At 60.7% G+C, this 15,011-nt stretch overlaps 2 protein-coding genes across 2 annotated transcripts; one reads left to right on the top strand and one right to left on the bottom strand.

Annotated features, from left to right (window-relative positions):
* Positions 1–5,869: 5,869 nt before the first annotated feature.
* On the bottom strand, positions 5,870–14,186 carry LOC116747224. The gene is made up of 5 exons (XM_032619003.1): positions 13,993–14,186; positions 9,546–11,688; positions 8,709–9,359; positions 7,350–7,992; positions 5,870–6,388 (listed from the first exon to the last, which is right to left on the bottom strand). The coding sequence occupies exons 2-5, from the start codon at positions 11,615–11,617 to the stop codon at positions 5,870–5,872; spliced, it is 3,885 nt and encodes a 1,294-aa protein (XP_032474894.1). The 5' UTR covers positions 11,618–11,688; positions 13,993–14,186.
* On the top strand, positions 13,152–13,790 carry LOC116747225 (proline-rich receptor-like protein kinase PERK2). Its single transcript, XM_032619004.1, has one exon. It carries the CDS (start codon positions 13,152–13,154, stop codon positions 13,788–13,790), a length of 639 nt encoding a protein of 212 aa, XP_032474895.1.
* Positions 14,187–15,011: the final 825 nt, after the last annotated feature.

The following is a 15,011-nucleotide window of genomic DNA, read 5'->3' on the forward strand; positions in this document are numbered from 1 at the left end:
CAAGCCATGACAACACAGACACAGACCACTGTGCTTCCTCCCCCAGGGTCTTAAGTCCTGCGCCTCTGACCCTTAGATGTGAGATGCCAGACTCTGTGCCTTTAAGGCCCTGGGCAGGGTTGGAGGTGTTCCAGAGAGAGGCTGCCCCACAGGGAGCTGGCGGAGGGCATTTCCCTCAAGCAACCCGCACCCTTAGGTCCCTGAGCGGCACCCATCCGTCCCCGCGGGGCTGTGCTGAGTCTCTGTCAGGAGGGCAGCCGCCAGCTGCCGAACGGCCCCGTTGGGGTCGGGGGCGTCCTCGTGGGGCCCAGCCCCGAGTCCCCCTCAGGGGTGACCCTGCTGCCCACAGCGCCCACTCTCTCCGGAACCTGGCCTCGGTCTGCACAGCCTGGCTTTTGCCCTGCCTGTCCCCCGACTAAGAGCCGCTTAGGCCCCGGTCCTGATGACCTCGTGCATGTATGTTTATCTGAAAGTCCCAGAGAAGCATCCCCCACCCCCACCAATATCATGGTTCGGGTGGAGCTGGCAGGACGTGATGCAGCCACTTGGCGAGCCTCCTCGTGGTTGGTAAGTGATGATCATTGCCGCGGGGATGTGGGGCGAATCTCTGTGCTTCGGACTTATTTTGAAATCATTCCCTACGTAATGCCCAAATGTTTGAGTACACTGATGGCCTTCTGAATGTGACCGTGAGGTTTTGGTTTTTGAGCCTGAGTGCGAGAGGCACAGGAGTGTCCTGTCAGCCACCCGCAGAGCCGCCTAGGACTCTGGTGTCCCCGATCAGGGTGTTTGAGCAGAGGGACAGGCTGTAGCAGATGGCAGGGGTGGTCCCCAGGACGCTCCCCCAGGCCCCAGCCACCCGCAGACCCGCATGAAGGTTTGGAAAGGAGCCAGGCAGGAGAGGGCTTTGGGGTCCCGGTGATGCAGGCTGTGAAGAGGGTCCGCCGCCCCAGAGAGGTGGAAGGAGCAGCACCCACCAGATCCCATCTGACCTGCCCTGGGCTGCCCGGGGGAGGCAGGTGGGAGCAGATGCCTCTGCCGGTGAGCTGCAGCCCTGGACCCCAGCAGGAAATGGGTGCTCTTGGGACAACGGGTGCTCCAGGACCAGAGCCCCGTGGGGCACTGCCGGGGGAAAGCAGGGATTCCTAGTGCCCGTTCGTGCAGTGAACTGACTGATGGGGGACAGTGCTAGCCCAGGGACGGCCGTGGCAGGCAGCGCAGCAGCGGCCGGGACACGCCAAGAGCGCCCCAGGGACATTCAGGGAGGCACTTTTCAGGGGGGCAGCAGCACCCTCCCCAGTAGACTCTGGACGAGCACACACCACCCCGGCACCCAGCCAGTCCTGACCAGGGCGGGGCAGGGCACACGGGAGCTGCTGCCCGTCAGCGGGAAGCTCTGACGTTCTCTACGTGCGCTGAGCCTGCCCCCTGAGGGGCTGGTGTGAGTTGTCTCAGCCGTGGCCCTGTTTCCCGAGAAGCCCCCATCCCCCAGCCCCAGCTAAAGTCTGCTCTGAGCTCCAGCCTCCTCGGCAAAGGGCTGACCTCCTGCCTGGCTCTCGCCTACCCTCCTGTGTGGCAAATATCGCCGGCTGCTGCTGTAGGGGCCTTTGTGAGCAAGCGCGGGGGCCCGGGCCTGTGCCTGTCCGTGGTCCCTGAGCTGGGGCTGGGCACAGGGATAGGGCTGGGTCGGTGGCGGGATGCAGGGTGTGAAGCCAAGTGACATTCAGAAGACAGCAGCAGGGTGTAAAGCCACGTGTGAGCAAGCATCCAGGAGGAGGTGCATCCGCAGGGCCCTGAAGGGCACAGACACTCACGCCCCGTGGGGATGCGGAGAGTCCGCCGGCCCGGCGGTCCCCGTGCTTTGAATGCAGGCTTGCCGCCTGCCTGACAGCCAGTGTGCCCGGGGAAGTGAGCCTGCAGGAGAACGTGGGGCCACCACGCCGCTGGGACAGAAGGGAGCAGAGTGGGCAGTGGAAGGAGAGAGCAGGGCCCAAGCCTGAGCATAGGAGCCGCCTTCAGAGGGCCGTGCCTCGGACCCCCGCGTCCAAGACCCTTCTCCATCCTCACGCCCTCAGTCTTAGACCCTCACCCTCCTCCCTGGCCCTCGTGTCCATTTCACGAGAGATGGTGACCTGATGGGGCTGGGGAGGCCACGTGGGCAGAATCCAGTGTCAGGCTCTCATGGGCACTAATGCCTGGCTTCCCTGTGTTTTCTCCATTATGTGGTCTGAGGCATCAGCTAGTAGGACCCCGTGGAGGACAGCTGAATCCCCCTTGACTGTTGGGGAGACAGGTCAGGCCAGTGCGGGGATGGGGCTTTGCACGCATATGATGCGTAGCTTGAATAAGAGTCCTTCTAGTGACAAGCTGATCAAATCATGGAGACTCCCTATGCCTCGATTTCTCCATCTGTAAAATGGGCCTCCTAATAGTACAAGGCAAAAGCATTGGTGTGAATTTCCCCATGATGTGACCTGCTTGTAAAAAGCCTGGGCCAAATGAAGTGGTCGGTGGATGTAGCTCTTGTTACTGAGCGTGTAAGAAAGATGCGCCCTCCCCCATGTAGTGAAGGTTCCCAACCAGTACACGTCTTGTGATCCCCGCGTACGTAGATTAGCGCAGTTTTTCTTTTCTCGTGAAAATTTGTTGTCAGGATGCTTGGACTCACCTTCCTCTTCTTCTCGCTTGTCCCTGTTCAAGATGAGGCTGTTGATTTGAGGTGTCACCTCCATTGGAACAGGGGTGTTTGCAGCTTTAGGTCCCAAGTGCCTCTTTGGCCGCGTGCCATAAGTCCTGGGGGCTTTGGTATGTGTTTTCTTCATTTCAAAGTATTTTCTAATTTCCCTTGTGATGCCTTGTCCGGTCCCTGGGCTATTGTTATGGACTGAACTGCGTCCCCCCAAAATTTGCATGTTGAAGCCCTAATCTCCTAGAACCTCAGAATGTCACTGTGACTGGAGTTAGTGGTTCTTAGGTTGAAATGAGGCCATTAGGATGAGGTCTAATCCAAGATGGCTGGTGCCCTCGAGGGAAGAGCGGATCAGCACACACAAGGAGAGAAGGCAGGGGCTGGGGGTGCGTGCACAGAGGGTGACCACGTGAGGGGCGGTAAGAGCACGGCCACCTGCAACCAAGGAGGCCGGCCGCAGTACAAGCCACCCCTGCTGGACCCTCCCTCTCGGCCTCCTGGTCAGAACCACTGTGAGAATCTGTGTCTGCTGTTTCAGCCCCTCACCCTGTGCCGTGGGATTTGGCATCGTCCCAGACTAATGCGGGTATTTGGGGACGCACGGCTCAATTTCCCTCTCTTTGCAGATTTCCCACATTTCCTTCTGTCATTGAGGTCTAATTTCACTCTCTTTTGGCCAGAGAACATACTTTGTATGATTTCAGCCCTTTTGTTTGTATCCCCTTAAGTTCACTGGGGGATGCTGTGTGGCCTGACACGTGGAGTACCCTGGAGAACGTTCTAGGTACGCTTGACGAGCACGTGTCTATTCTGTTCTTGGGGCTAATAGTCTACACATGTCATGAGACCTAGTCTTTGCACAGTGCTGTTCAAATCTGTGATTCCCTTACTGCGGTGCTGTCTGGTCGCTGTACCCAGAATGAAAGCAGGCTGTGTTAGTCTGCTTAGAGCTGCCATAGCAAGGTCCCACAGAGGAGGTGGCCAAAACTACAGAAATGTACTGGGTCCCAGTCCTGGTGGCTAGAAGTCCAACCTCAACTTGCTGGAAAGTGCAGTTCCAGGTGAGGGAAGGCGTCTCGTCCTGGCTCGCAGACAGCTGGTTTTCTCTTGGTCCCTCACTTGGCTGCTTCCCTGCACAGGTTGGGGGGGGGGGAAGGGAGGGAGGGAGGGAGGGAGGGAGAGAGAGAGAGAGAGAGACAGGATGGAGGGAGGAATCAAAAGCAAGAGAGAGAGGGACGGCGGGAAGGAGAGAGAGAAGGGGAATGAGGGAGGGAGAGAGGCGGTAGGGAGTGAAGGAGAGAGGAGAGAGAGAGAGAGAGAGAGAGAGAGATGGAGGGAGTGATAGAGGGGAAGGGAGGAAGGGAGAGAGAGAGGGGGGAAGGGGGAGGGAAGGAGGGCAAGAGAAGAGGGGGAGGGAGGGAAAGACAGGGAAGGGAGAGAGAGATAAGGAGCAGGGAAGGAGGGAGAGAGGGGGAGGGAGGGAGAGAGATAAAGGGAGGGGGGCGAGGGAGGGAAAGAGAGAGGGGGAGGAAGGTAGGGGGAGAGAGAGAGAGGGAGGGAGCGGGGAGAGGGGGGCAGAGGGGGAGGGAGGAATGGAGAGAGAGAGGGACGGAGGGAGAGAGAGGGAGGGAGGTTGGGAGGGTGGAAGAGAGGCTGAGGGAGGGAGGGAGGCAGGGAGATCTTCGGTGTCTCTTCCTCTTTTCCAAAGGACACCGCTCTTGTCGGACTAGGGTCCCACCCTTGTGACCTCATTTAACCTTACTGACTTCCCCAAGGGTGCTATCTCCAAATACATGCAGCTTGGGATTAGCACTGCAGCAGGGGGACTTAAGGGTTGGGGTGGGAGCTGGGGGATCCATTTGAATCCATCACAGGGGGGACCAAAGTCTCCCACTTCTATTGTAGACCGGTTTCTTCCATCCCTTCTGTCCATTTTTGCATCGTTCATTTGGGGCACTGCTGTTGGGCTGCTCAAGAGACCCCCATGACGTGCACTAGCTGTGGCATTGTGACAGACGGGAGCGGCAGATGGGACCACCCCTCACCCGGGCAGACCTGGGGCTCCTCTGGCTGCTGGTGCTTGGATCATTCCTGGTACCTTGGGTCTACTTCCCCTCCTCCCCCAACCCACCTTTTTTTTTTTCTTTTCTGTGTTTTTGGCCACCCCACAAGGCTTGGGGGATCTTAGATCCCCGACCAGGGATTGAACCCGGGCCACCGCAGTGAAAGCATAGAGTCCTAACCCCTGGAACTCCAGGCAATTCCCGCTCCCCGCCCCCTCCTTAGCAGTGTTTGGGAGGGGATGTCGCCCTATCGCTGTGACAGCCACAGAGTCCTGGCCAGGTCCCCCGGCCCATCCCCCACACGTGGAGGCAGCAGCTGTGAGCTGGGGGTGTGCCCTGGCCTTCAGTGCTCTGTACACACCACTGGGCGCTGACCACAGGGACTCGCGGTATAAGCTCGACACCCCAGCGCCCAGAGGGTGGCGGAGCATGGCGCCCTTGAAGTGTTTAGCTCGAAAGGCAAGGAAAAGAGAAGCAGGAAAATGTCTCCAGATGCAGGACCCGCAGTGAAAAGCAAACCTCAATCCTGCTGTCCAGACACCAGAGAGCACCCCCAAACTGAACACCCGCAGGCCCCTGCCAGGGACCGTCACCTCCACACCTGTGCGTCTCAGGACAGGAAGGGCTCTTTTCAGGCCTCTGACCGGGAAGGCCTGAGCTCTTCTCATCTGTCAAATCGAGACCCTGCTGGACACGATGCCCCCGCAACTGTGAAGCCGCGGGTGCCAGGGCCTTCCTTGTGCTTGTCCAGCCCTTCAAGGGTCTTTCTAGTGAGTGGACACAGGGCGTCTGAGGGGCTTCTCCAGGTGTCTGCTAGGTGCCCGCACCGTGCCGGGGGTGGGCTGTCACCTGTCATCGTTTCCTGCTGAGGGGAATCAACTGCTCAGCCACGCCCAGGACGGAGGCGCCAAACACGTGTTGGGTGGAACATCGCTCTCAAGTCCCCGTGCTCTTTATTGCCCTGCAAGGTTCTGGCCGCGTCACCACCTCCGTGTGTCTGCAGGGTCTGCCTGGTCAGGGTCCTCTGTGGGCCTGCCTGGAGGGGCCGGGTATTCCAGGAAAGAGCGGGAGCCCACGCAGCGATGGCAGAAGTGGCTCAGCGGCCAACGGATCAAGGTCAGGGGGGCGGCAGGCCTGGCGGCCACCTCAGGCATCCAGGGTGCGCAAGAGGCAGCAGCGCGGCCCCCGGGAGCTGCGCGGGGTCGGGGGGGGGAAGGCTGAGGACTTGGCGGGGTGCGGCGGCCAGGCCTGGCACGGGCCAGGGAGGACTCATCTGGGCGGGAGGCCAGGCGCAGCAGAGCCAGGGGACCTCGGCTGGCTGGGCCACCTCTGCCAGGACAGGGACTAGAGGGACCAGAACCTGCATGCTGGGATGCGGCGCAGGGGGCTCGGCTGCTGTCCGAGGAGGGGCTGGAGCGACAGAGCCAGTCCTGGCCAGGGCGGAGGCATGGTCGACTTGCGGGTGGCTCGGGGTCCCCTGGATGTGCTCAGGATACGGTGGGAGGCCGTCCTGAGGCTCCGCGGCGCTGGGCGCCGGGAGGTGCCCCGGGGCTGCCGGCTCGCCGTCCACCGGCCCGGATGCTGGTTTAGTGCGCACTCTCGGCTTCATCCTCACCAGGAGGTGCGGGCAGTCTCTCTGAAACAGGGGACTGTGGTAGAAGTGTAACTGAGGTCGCAGTTGAGAGAGAAAAGGAAACCCCGAGTCACAGAAGAGTTGCTCGCAAGCAGCAGCCGCCTGGCTGGGCCCCTGGGCGCCCTCCCCCAGCCGACCCAAGGCCTCTTTGGAGAAAGCGGGACCCGGTCCCAGCAGGACGCTGTGCCCCAGCTTTTACATTCCCGAGACTCGCTCACTCACCATCACCTTTCGCCCTTGGAAAATGACTGAAAATGGCCCCGTAGTATGAGTACAAGGCCCACGAAAGGGGACTTGGCGTTTGCAGGTACGAGACTGCAACAAGGTTCGGTAGCTTTCTAAGGAAGTGTCCGAATCGCCCCCTGGCCAGCACCTCCAGGGGCCAGATCGGGGACGCTGACTGCTTCCCAGGAAGGGACCTGCGCCCCAACTCAAGTGATGCTCTGGAGCTATGGGAGTCAAGGGGGCACACAGACCTCCGCCCTCCCCCCGGCGGGCCACTGTCCCCGAGCAGGAGGACGGGAAGGGCCAGCGTTGCAGCAGTGTCCTCTTGTTCCTCGGTGTGACTGCGTGTCAGGCGCGAGCGGCACTGGCCACGTGTCAGGAGTACAGGATGACGCCTTGCCCGCGTGTGCTGTGAAATGATCACCACAGGGGGTCCAGTTCACACGCATCACCTCACACAGACACACCAAAGGGAAAAGGAGGAGGGAGAGAAGTGACGTCCCTGTGCTGAGAACGCTTCGGGTCCCCCCATAACAACGTCCCAACACAGCGCGCGGCACTGCCAGCTCCGGCCGTCACGCCGGTCCCCAAGTACCACCTTTAAAGGAAGCTCTCCTGACACGCCTGCCGCCGTCCCAGGCGGCCCCGGGGTTGGCACCCGCCCCCCACCCCCACCCCCGGGCCCAGCGGCTCAGACCCTGGAGAGGGCTCCTCCCCCGCCGTCCCCCGCCCTCCTTACCTCGCTCAGGACGTGGGCGGGCCGCTCCTTCGTGGACAGGTTGGTCACGCAGAGGGACGTGCGCATGTCCTGGTGCACTTTGCTGAATCCGTAGCAGTTAAGCTGGCGGATGAAGCTCTTCATACATTCTGTCTTGAACACCTTGTCTAGGCCGTCCCTGTCCAAAACCTCCTTTTGAAACAGCGGCCTGTTGATGCCTATGCAAGTCCCGTCTTCATTCCACCAAATGGACGCAAAGCGACTGCTGTGGACGATCGTCCACAGCTTCCTGGGAAAGGGGTGGAAGAGCAGGCTGCCTTCCCACACGGCCTCGCAGGCGGTGCGAGGCCCTTTCAAGAAAGGCTCTTCCGTCAAATCCTGGAAAGCGGCTTCTCCAGGCAGCAGCCTGAGGTCGGGGTGTCCCGCGGGCACGGGCTGGTCCAGGGCGAGGGACTGGGGGGTGCAGCTCCCTGAGCCGAGGGCCGGAGCCGCTGTGTCGGGAGGAAGAGGCGCCTCGCCGAAGCCGGGCGCCCTGCCCGCGGCGGGGCCCTTCTCGTCCGCAGCCATGCGGAGCGCGGCGGGGCCCTTCTCGTCTGCAGCCATGCGGAGCGCGGCGTGTCCCTCCGCCACGTAAACGGGACAGTGCAGCGCGGCCGGCAGCACCCTGGGCTCACACTCCCGCTCAGCCCCTCACAGAAGTGCTCCGGTGGCTCGGGGGTGACATCACAGCCCAGCCAGGAAGTGACATCATAAAGGGCAGGCCCGTCAGCACGTCAGCCTCCTGCTTCACGCCCGTCATCGCAGGGGGCACGAAGACACTCGTGCACGGGTGCAGAGCCACAGGCCGAGCGCTCGTGCAAACCGGGCACGGCCTTCTGGTCCCGGAGCCCCCGGGCCAGGCAGACGTGCACGGACCCACGTGTGGCCCACGAGGTCAGAGGCCCTCCTGTGTGTCCCCTGGCCTTCCGGGCCGTGCACAGCACCCACGATTTCAAGCACGAGCATCGTCCGAGACGCGGCCCACGGTCAAGGGCGCTAAAACTTTACAATTCACCTGTGAACTGGAAGAAAAACCCTCACGATGTCTGGGTCTGCAAAGTGCCTACCTTACCCTCTCCCTGGAGAGGTGTCCCGTGGGTGCTGAGCAGGAATCGGACTCTGGACCCCCGCCCTCGCCCGCAGCAGCCCTTTCCCTCCATTGCCCACAGCAGAGGCCAGACTCAGATGAAACGTTCAGGGAAATTTATTAAACAGAAACATTGACTGAAACCATTGAAAAGAGGGCATAACAACACACAGAGGAACTTCTAACGGCCACCGGAGCCCACGGGTCCCCCCCCCCCCCCGGGTCCTCAAAAAGGTGCCTCCGCTACACCCCACCCGGCGGCCCTCCGTCTCCCCACAGTCTCCCTTCCTGAGGGCCCCGCGGGTGGCCTCTCGCCAGGAAGATGGGCGCCGGCCATGCCCGCTCCCCGCAGGGCAGACCCTCCATTTCCGGCCCACATGCCCGGGGCCCGGCCCTGCCCTATGGCGGCCACGGGACAGTCCCACAGCAGGGCGCGCGCCACCGAGCCGGGGACGTGGAGTCCCGAGGAACAACGGGGTGGCCCAGCAGAACACAAGCCCTGGGGGGCCTCCCGCAGACCTCCTGCAGCCCCGGTCAAGGTCTTCCTTCCCAAGGTCCCAGGTGGGATCCCAGGTCCTGGGGTGGGTGCTGGCTGTGACCTCGTCCATCCCGTCCTTCCCGCCGGCTCCTGGGACTGGGCTCGGGGTCTCGACGCCGCGCAGGGCTTGGGGGAACTGCTCAGAGGAGAACACATGCACATTTCCACAACAACAGGCAGCGCTGGGCCTGAATCTATGCCCAGAAAGCACACGTCGAGCTCACGACACTGGCCCACAGAGACCAGAGCCTTGGCTGGCACGTGGCGCACCTCAGGGCTCTGCGGGGGGTCGATGGCTAGGGTGTGTGTGTTGGGGGCAGGGGAGCGGCGGCTGGGGGCTTCCTTGACACCTGGGTCCCTCTGGGGCCTACAGGGACACATTTGGGCTTGCCAGTACAGGGAGCAACCTGCCCCAGGGGATGACGAATAGGGGTCCCCACTCAGGAGGGAGGCCCAGGCACCTTGAGTAGCCCCTAATATGGGGCCAGTAGGCTGCCGGGCCTGGCCTCCCCCTGCCTCCAAGCCTGGGGGCCCCGGGACCTGCTGAGCCTACTGGCCCGAGGTGGACCCCGGGGGGCTCATCTCTGCAGCCCCGTCTTCATTTCCCGGCTCTTCTGGGACGGGCTTGAGCCCCTCCTTGGGGCTCTCCTCGGCCTCCTGGCCTCCTGCCTGGGCGAGGCCCTCTGGCTCCCAGCCAGGACCTCCTGGGGCCACCGGGGAAGCACTGCCCATCCGGCCAGGCATGGGGACCCTGGGGGCATCTGAGGGTCCTGCCTGACCTAGGCCCGCAGGGGCGGCAGCACTTCCGTCTTCCTGAGTGGCCGCGGATGCCTTGCTGGTCTCCCCAGGGCCAGGGGCTGCCCTGGCGGCACCATGGTCTTCAGGGCCCGCCTCGCCAGCCTTGGCAGTGCCGGCAACTGCCCCACTGGCCTCCTCACGTGCCGGGTGGTCCTCGGCGCTCCCTTCCTTGGAACGGGCGGCCTGGGCGGTGGTATCTTCACCGGCCGGGGAGGCCTTGGTGCCATGTGCAGTGGTGCCTGCGGTGATGGCCTCATGGGCCGCGGCGGCCTGGGCGGCTGCTGCCAGCACTCCAACGTCCACACGGGCCTCTTCCTGCCCTGGGAAGTGCTCCCTGCTAGCCGGGTCGGCCTCCCGGGCCTCGGTCTTCTGGATGAGCCGCAGCATCCCCGCAAAGCCGGGAGGCCTCCTCATCAGCCGCATCGTCCTCAGCGTGTCCCGGAGCGTGTCGTTCAGCCGGGCCCGCATCAGCACCTGCCGGGCGCGCGCCTGGTCCGCCATGGCCGGGTGGATGGCCCTCTTCTCCAGGGCCGACTGCAGCAGGCCTTCCAGGCGCATCACGTACGCAGAGAGAGTCTCCTGGGGCCGCTGGGCACAGGTCACGAACTTCAGCCGAGCACTCCCACGGGGGTCCTTGTTCCCAAACACCTGCACCAGCGCAGCCAGGCAGTCCTGGGCAGCCAGCTCGGGATCTTCCGCCAGGAGGCCGCGCAGGAGGTCCAGCGCGGGGCCACGCAAGCTCTCCACCAGCCTCCTCCTCCTCTCCCTCTCAGACACGTGGCGCCACAGGTGCAGCATGTCGTTGGCCTGCTCCAGCCAGCTCTCAGAGGACTCTTCCCCGTGGCCCGGCTCTTCCATCCCAGAGAAGGTTCCCAGCTCCTGGTAGCCCATGCTGTCTAGCAGGGGCTGCAAGGCCTGCCTCCACTGCTGGGTCCCGGGCCCTGCCTCACCCATGGCGCCTGCCGCTGTCACAACTGCTTCCTCAGGCGCAGTCATTGCCTCGCCCGTGGGTCCTGCCATACTCAGAAGTCCTGCCACGCCTGCAACATTTCTGTAACCTGCAGCTCCTTCCTCATCTGACTCAGCTCCTGCTTCACCTTCATCTCCTGCTTCACCTGCAGCTCCTTCCTCACCTGCAGCTCCTGCCTCACCTGCAACTCCTGCCTCACCTGAGGTTCCGTCGTCACCTGCAGCTCCTTCCTCATCTGACACTCCTGTTTCACCTTCAGCTCCTGCTCGACCCTCAGATCTTTCCCCACCTGTAGCTCCTGCCTCACCTTCAGCTCCCTCCTCACCTGCAGCTCCCTCCTCACCTGCACCTCCCTCCTCACCTTCAGCTCCCTCCACACCTAAGGCTTCCTCCTCACCTGTGTCTCCCTCCATACCTGCGACTCCCGCCTCCCCTGCAGCTTCCTCCTCCCCTGCAGTTCCTGAGTGACCTGCAGTTCCTGCCTCACCTGCCCTGCCAACCACTGCTTGTCTCTGGGGCTGCGCAGGGAAATTGGGTCTATCCTGTGAATCAGCATCAGGGGCCTGGGGCAGGCAGACCACAGTCCAGGGCCCTCCCTTGCCTGGTATTTGGTGGGGGAGCAAGCTTCGATTTAAACACTCAGCAAACTCGACCAGGGCAACACTCGACCCCAGCTCCTTTCTGTAGACCTTGCCCAGCACTCGGTACCTGCCCAGGGAATGCAGGGCAGCCTGCACAGCCTCCTGGAATTCCTGGTCTTTGCAGTCATCTGGGATTCCCAGGATGAGCAGAGATCGCTGAGCGTTCACGCCCATCGACCTGCACCAGTCCCGCAATACCGCCAGAGCCATCGCCATCTTCGAGGACCTGAGGGTGGGGGGAAGCGATCAAACAGGTGTGCACAGGCTGTTGAAGTGTGGGAACCGGCCTGTGGGTGCAAAGAGGAGAGAATCATGTTTGTGCCACACAGCCCACCCTAGTGCCCCTCACAGCAACAGCCTGGAGCACCTCCCTGCCCTGTTTGGTTTGTTTGACTTTAGGAAACTTTTTTTATAAATTACATTTATTTACAGGATAGAAGGCTAGGGACTTCCCTGGTGGCGCAGTGGTTAAGAATCCACCTGCCAGTGCAGGGGACGCAGGTTCGATCCCTGGCCTGGGAAGATCCCACAAGCCGCGGAGCAACTAACCCCATGCGCCGCCACCACTGACCCAGCGCTCTAGAGCCCACGAGCCACAACTACTGAGTCCACGTGACACGACTACTGAAGCCCACATGCCTGGAGCCCGTGCTCTGCAACAAGAGAAGCCACCGTAATGAGAGGCCTGCGCACCGCAACGAAGAGTAGCCCCCGCTCGCTGCACCTAGAGAAAGCCCGCGCGCAGCAACAAAGACCCAACACAGCCAAAAGTAAGAATAAAATTTAAAAATAATAACAAAAGAGCACTTGTTGCGTACGACTCAAGAAACAATAATAAAATAAAATAAAATAATTAAAAAAAAAAAGACAGATAGAAGGCTCGTCACCTTTTCTACATTTCTGGCCTCGGTTTTAGGAAGCTGCCTTTTTCCCAAGGAATTTCTCAAGTCTTCCAATTTGTTAGCATAAACATTTCCATAATATCCCATAATATTCCCCTATATCCTCTTTTTTAATGTACATCTGATCCGTAACGTTGGCCCTCTTTCATTCCTCATATTGGTGAACAGCGTTCTTTCTATTTTTCCGTGATTCATCGTTCTAGGACTTTCTCGGTTTCCTTGCTCTTTTGAAAGAAGCGCATGGCTTTGTTCGTCGTGTCCATAATTTGCTTTCTATCACTGATTTCCTCTCTTAGCTCTCTTATTACTTCATTTTATGTTTCCTTTGCTCTTCTTCTTCTAGCATCTCTAAATGGACTGTTAGCTCACTGATTTTATGTCCTGACTCTTTCCTAACAGAAGCATTTAGAGGAATACAGTTTCCTCCTGTCGCTTTTTGCTGCCTCCCACTAATTTTGGTAAGTTGTGCTTTCTTAGTATTCACGTTGAGATATTTTCTAAGTCCCTCTGCGATTTTTTTCTTTGATCCATGGGTTTCCCAATATTTGAAGATATATTATCATTAGTACCATCAACTAAAATTCCCCCGTGACGAGAAAACTTATCATGTAAACTTGCAATACTGGTAAATTTATGGAGACTTTTTTACAACTCTGGTACGGCGTGTCCGGGTGAATGTGCAAAGCACCCTCGTAAAGAATCTGTGTACTCTGTGTGGAGGCCAGGGCCTTGCCCTGCCCACCCACCTCTGCAATTCCTGTGCCACCCGGACAGAGGCGACCTGAAGCTCTCGATGCCTCATGCAGCGGGCCAGAGCCCCTCCCTGGACCCCCACAAATCCATCTGCCATGGCCAACAACCTCCACGAGATCACAGCAGCCCCAGCGCCTCCCCCTCTCAGCATCACTTACGCCCCCCGTGGCCAGGCGGCTCCTCCCCGGCCCCTCGCACTACATCCCCTCCATACACCCTCCCCCACCCACCAGCTGGGGGCGCTCCGCTCTGGGCCCTGGAAGCCGGGCGCCCCGCCATGCGTACGGGCCAGACTGCCTCTCTCACCTCCCCACACCGGGGAGTCCTCCCCCGAGCACACTCAGCGCCGGGGGCTCTCGCTTCTCGTACCCCAGACGCACAGCCCACCCGTCTTGCCCCCGCCCACCCGGAAGCCGGAGCCCCCTAACTGCCACGAGCGTCCTCCCCCCCACCCCACGCCCCGCCCCGGCGGGAGCTCCCCTAACGCCTACCGCACCCACGCCCGGGAGTCCTCCCCATCGACCCCCGCCTCAGCCAGGAGTAGCTCCCCCTTCCTCCCGCCACACGCAGCAGCCGTTAGCCCTCCCCTCCCGTCTCGGCCCCCGGGGTGGGGCCCGCCCGTGCCGTCCTCCCCACCCCCGCAGCCAGTCGTCCTCTCTTCTGGCCCCCAAAGCCGGCCCCACCCGACCGGCAGGAAGCCCTCCGCTCCGGCCCCCCCCACGCTTAGCCATTAGCCCCACCCTCTGCACCCCGACTCCAGAACGCCCCCCACCAGCCACCCCGGAAGCCAGCGGTCCTCCCCTCTGACCCGCTCACTGGGGGACCCTTCCCTCAGCCCCCCTTCAGCCCGCTACCCTCCGCCGCCGCTCCCCCACTCCCAACCGAGCAGCCCGTAGCCCTCCCCCGACCTCCACTCCTTCCCAGGGCCCCCGGTACCTGCGGAGTCCAGCCCCCGGCAAAGCCCCCGCCTGTCTCCTGACTTGCTCTGACTCTGTGGATGGCTCCGGAGTCCCGCTCACGAGGGGCTGAAGAGCTCGTCTCAGCAGAGCAGCCGAAGAGCTCGTCTCAGCAGAGCAGCCAGGAACCGTGCAGCCGACTGTCCCAGGCACTCTGTGCGAACGCCACGTGCGTTTCCGGCTGCTCCCGGAAGCCCCAGGAAGATGAGGGAGAAAGTTCTAGCCGTCTCTTTACAGGGAAAGTGGTTGGATCAGAAGAGCACGTGAGGAGGCGCTTTGCTACGGAAGCACCAATAGCCACGCGCACTGAGGGCCTGAGGTCCCAAGGCTTGGCGCCTCCGGAAGCAAAAGACACGCCCATTGGCCTTCCACCAATAGGAAGGCCTCCCTGCAAGGCTGCGGAGTTGGGGGAGCAAACTTGGCGATGCAGAGCCCATTGTGGCAAGTACGTCCACTTGTCTTCACAGGTGGTTTTCTACTGTGATTGATAATGTCATAAACCTATTCTTATTTCTTTGGTTTGTTTTAATTTTTGAATTTTATTTTATGTATTTTTTTATACAGCAGGTTCTTATGAGTTACCCATTTTATACACATTAGTGTACATTTGTCAATCCCGATCTCCCAATTCATCACACCCCCCGCCCGCCCCCACCATTTTCTCCCCTTGGTGCCCATATGTTTGTGCTCTATGTCTGTGTCTCTATTTCTGCCCTGCAAACCGGTTCATCTGTACCATTTATCTAGGTTCCACATATGTGCATTAATACACGATATTTGTTTCTCTCTTTCTGACTTCCTTCACTCTGTATGACCGTCTCTAGATCCATCCACGCATCTACAAATGACCCAATTTCGTTCCTTTGTACAGCTGAGTAATAAATAATAGTCATAAAGCTCTTCTTCGTATGGACTGATTTCTTGTCTAGTTGTATCAACTAGCCATCTTCTCACAAGGCACGAGAGAATGAGTCAGCCGTCTGGGGCCTCTTTTATAAG

This window comes from Phocoena sinus, chromosome X, assembly GCF_008692025.1.
Source record: "Phocoena sinus isolate mPhoSin1 chromosome X, mPhoSin1.pri, whole genome shotgun sequence".
Lineage (NCBI taxonomy): Eukaryota > Metazoa > Chordata > Mammalia > Artiodactyla > Phocoenidae > Phocoena > Phocoena sinus.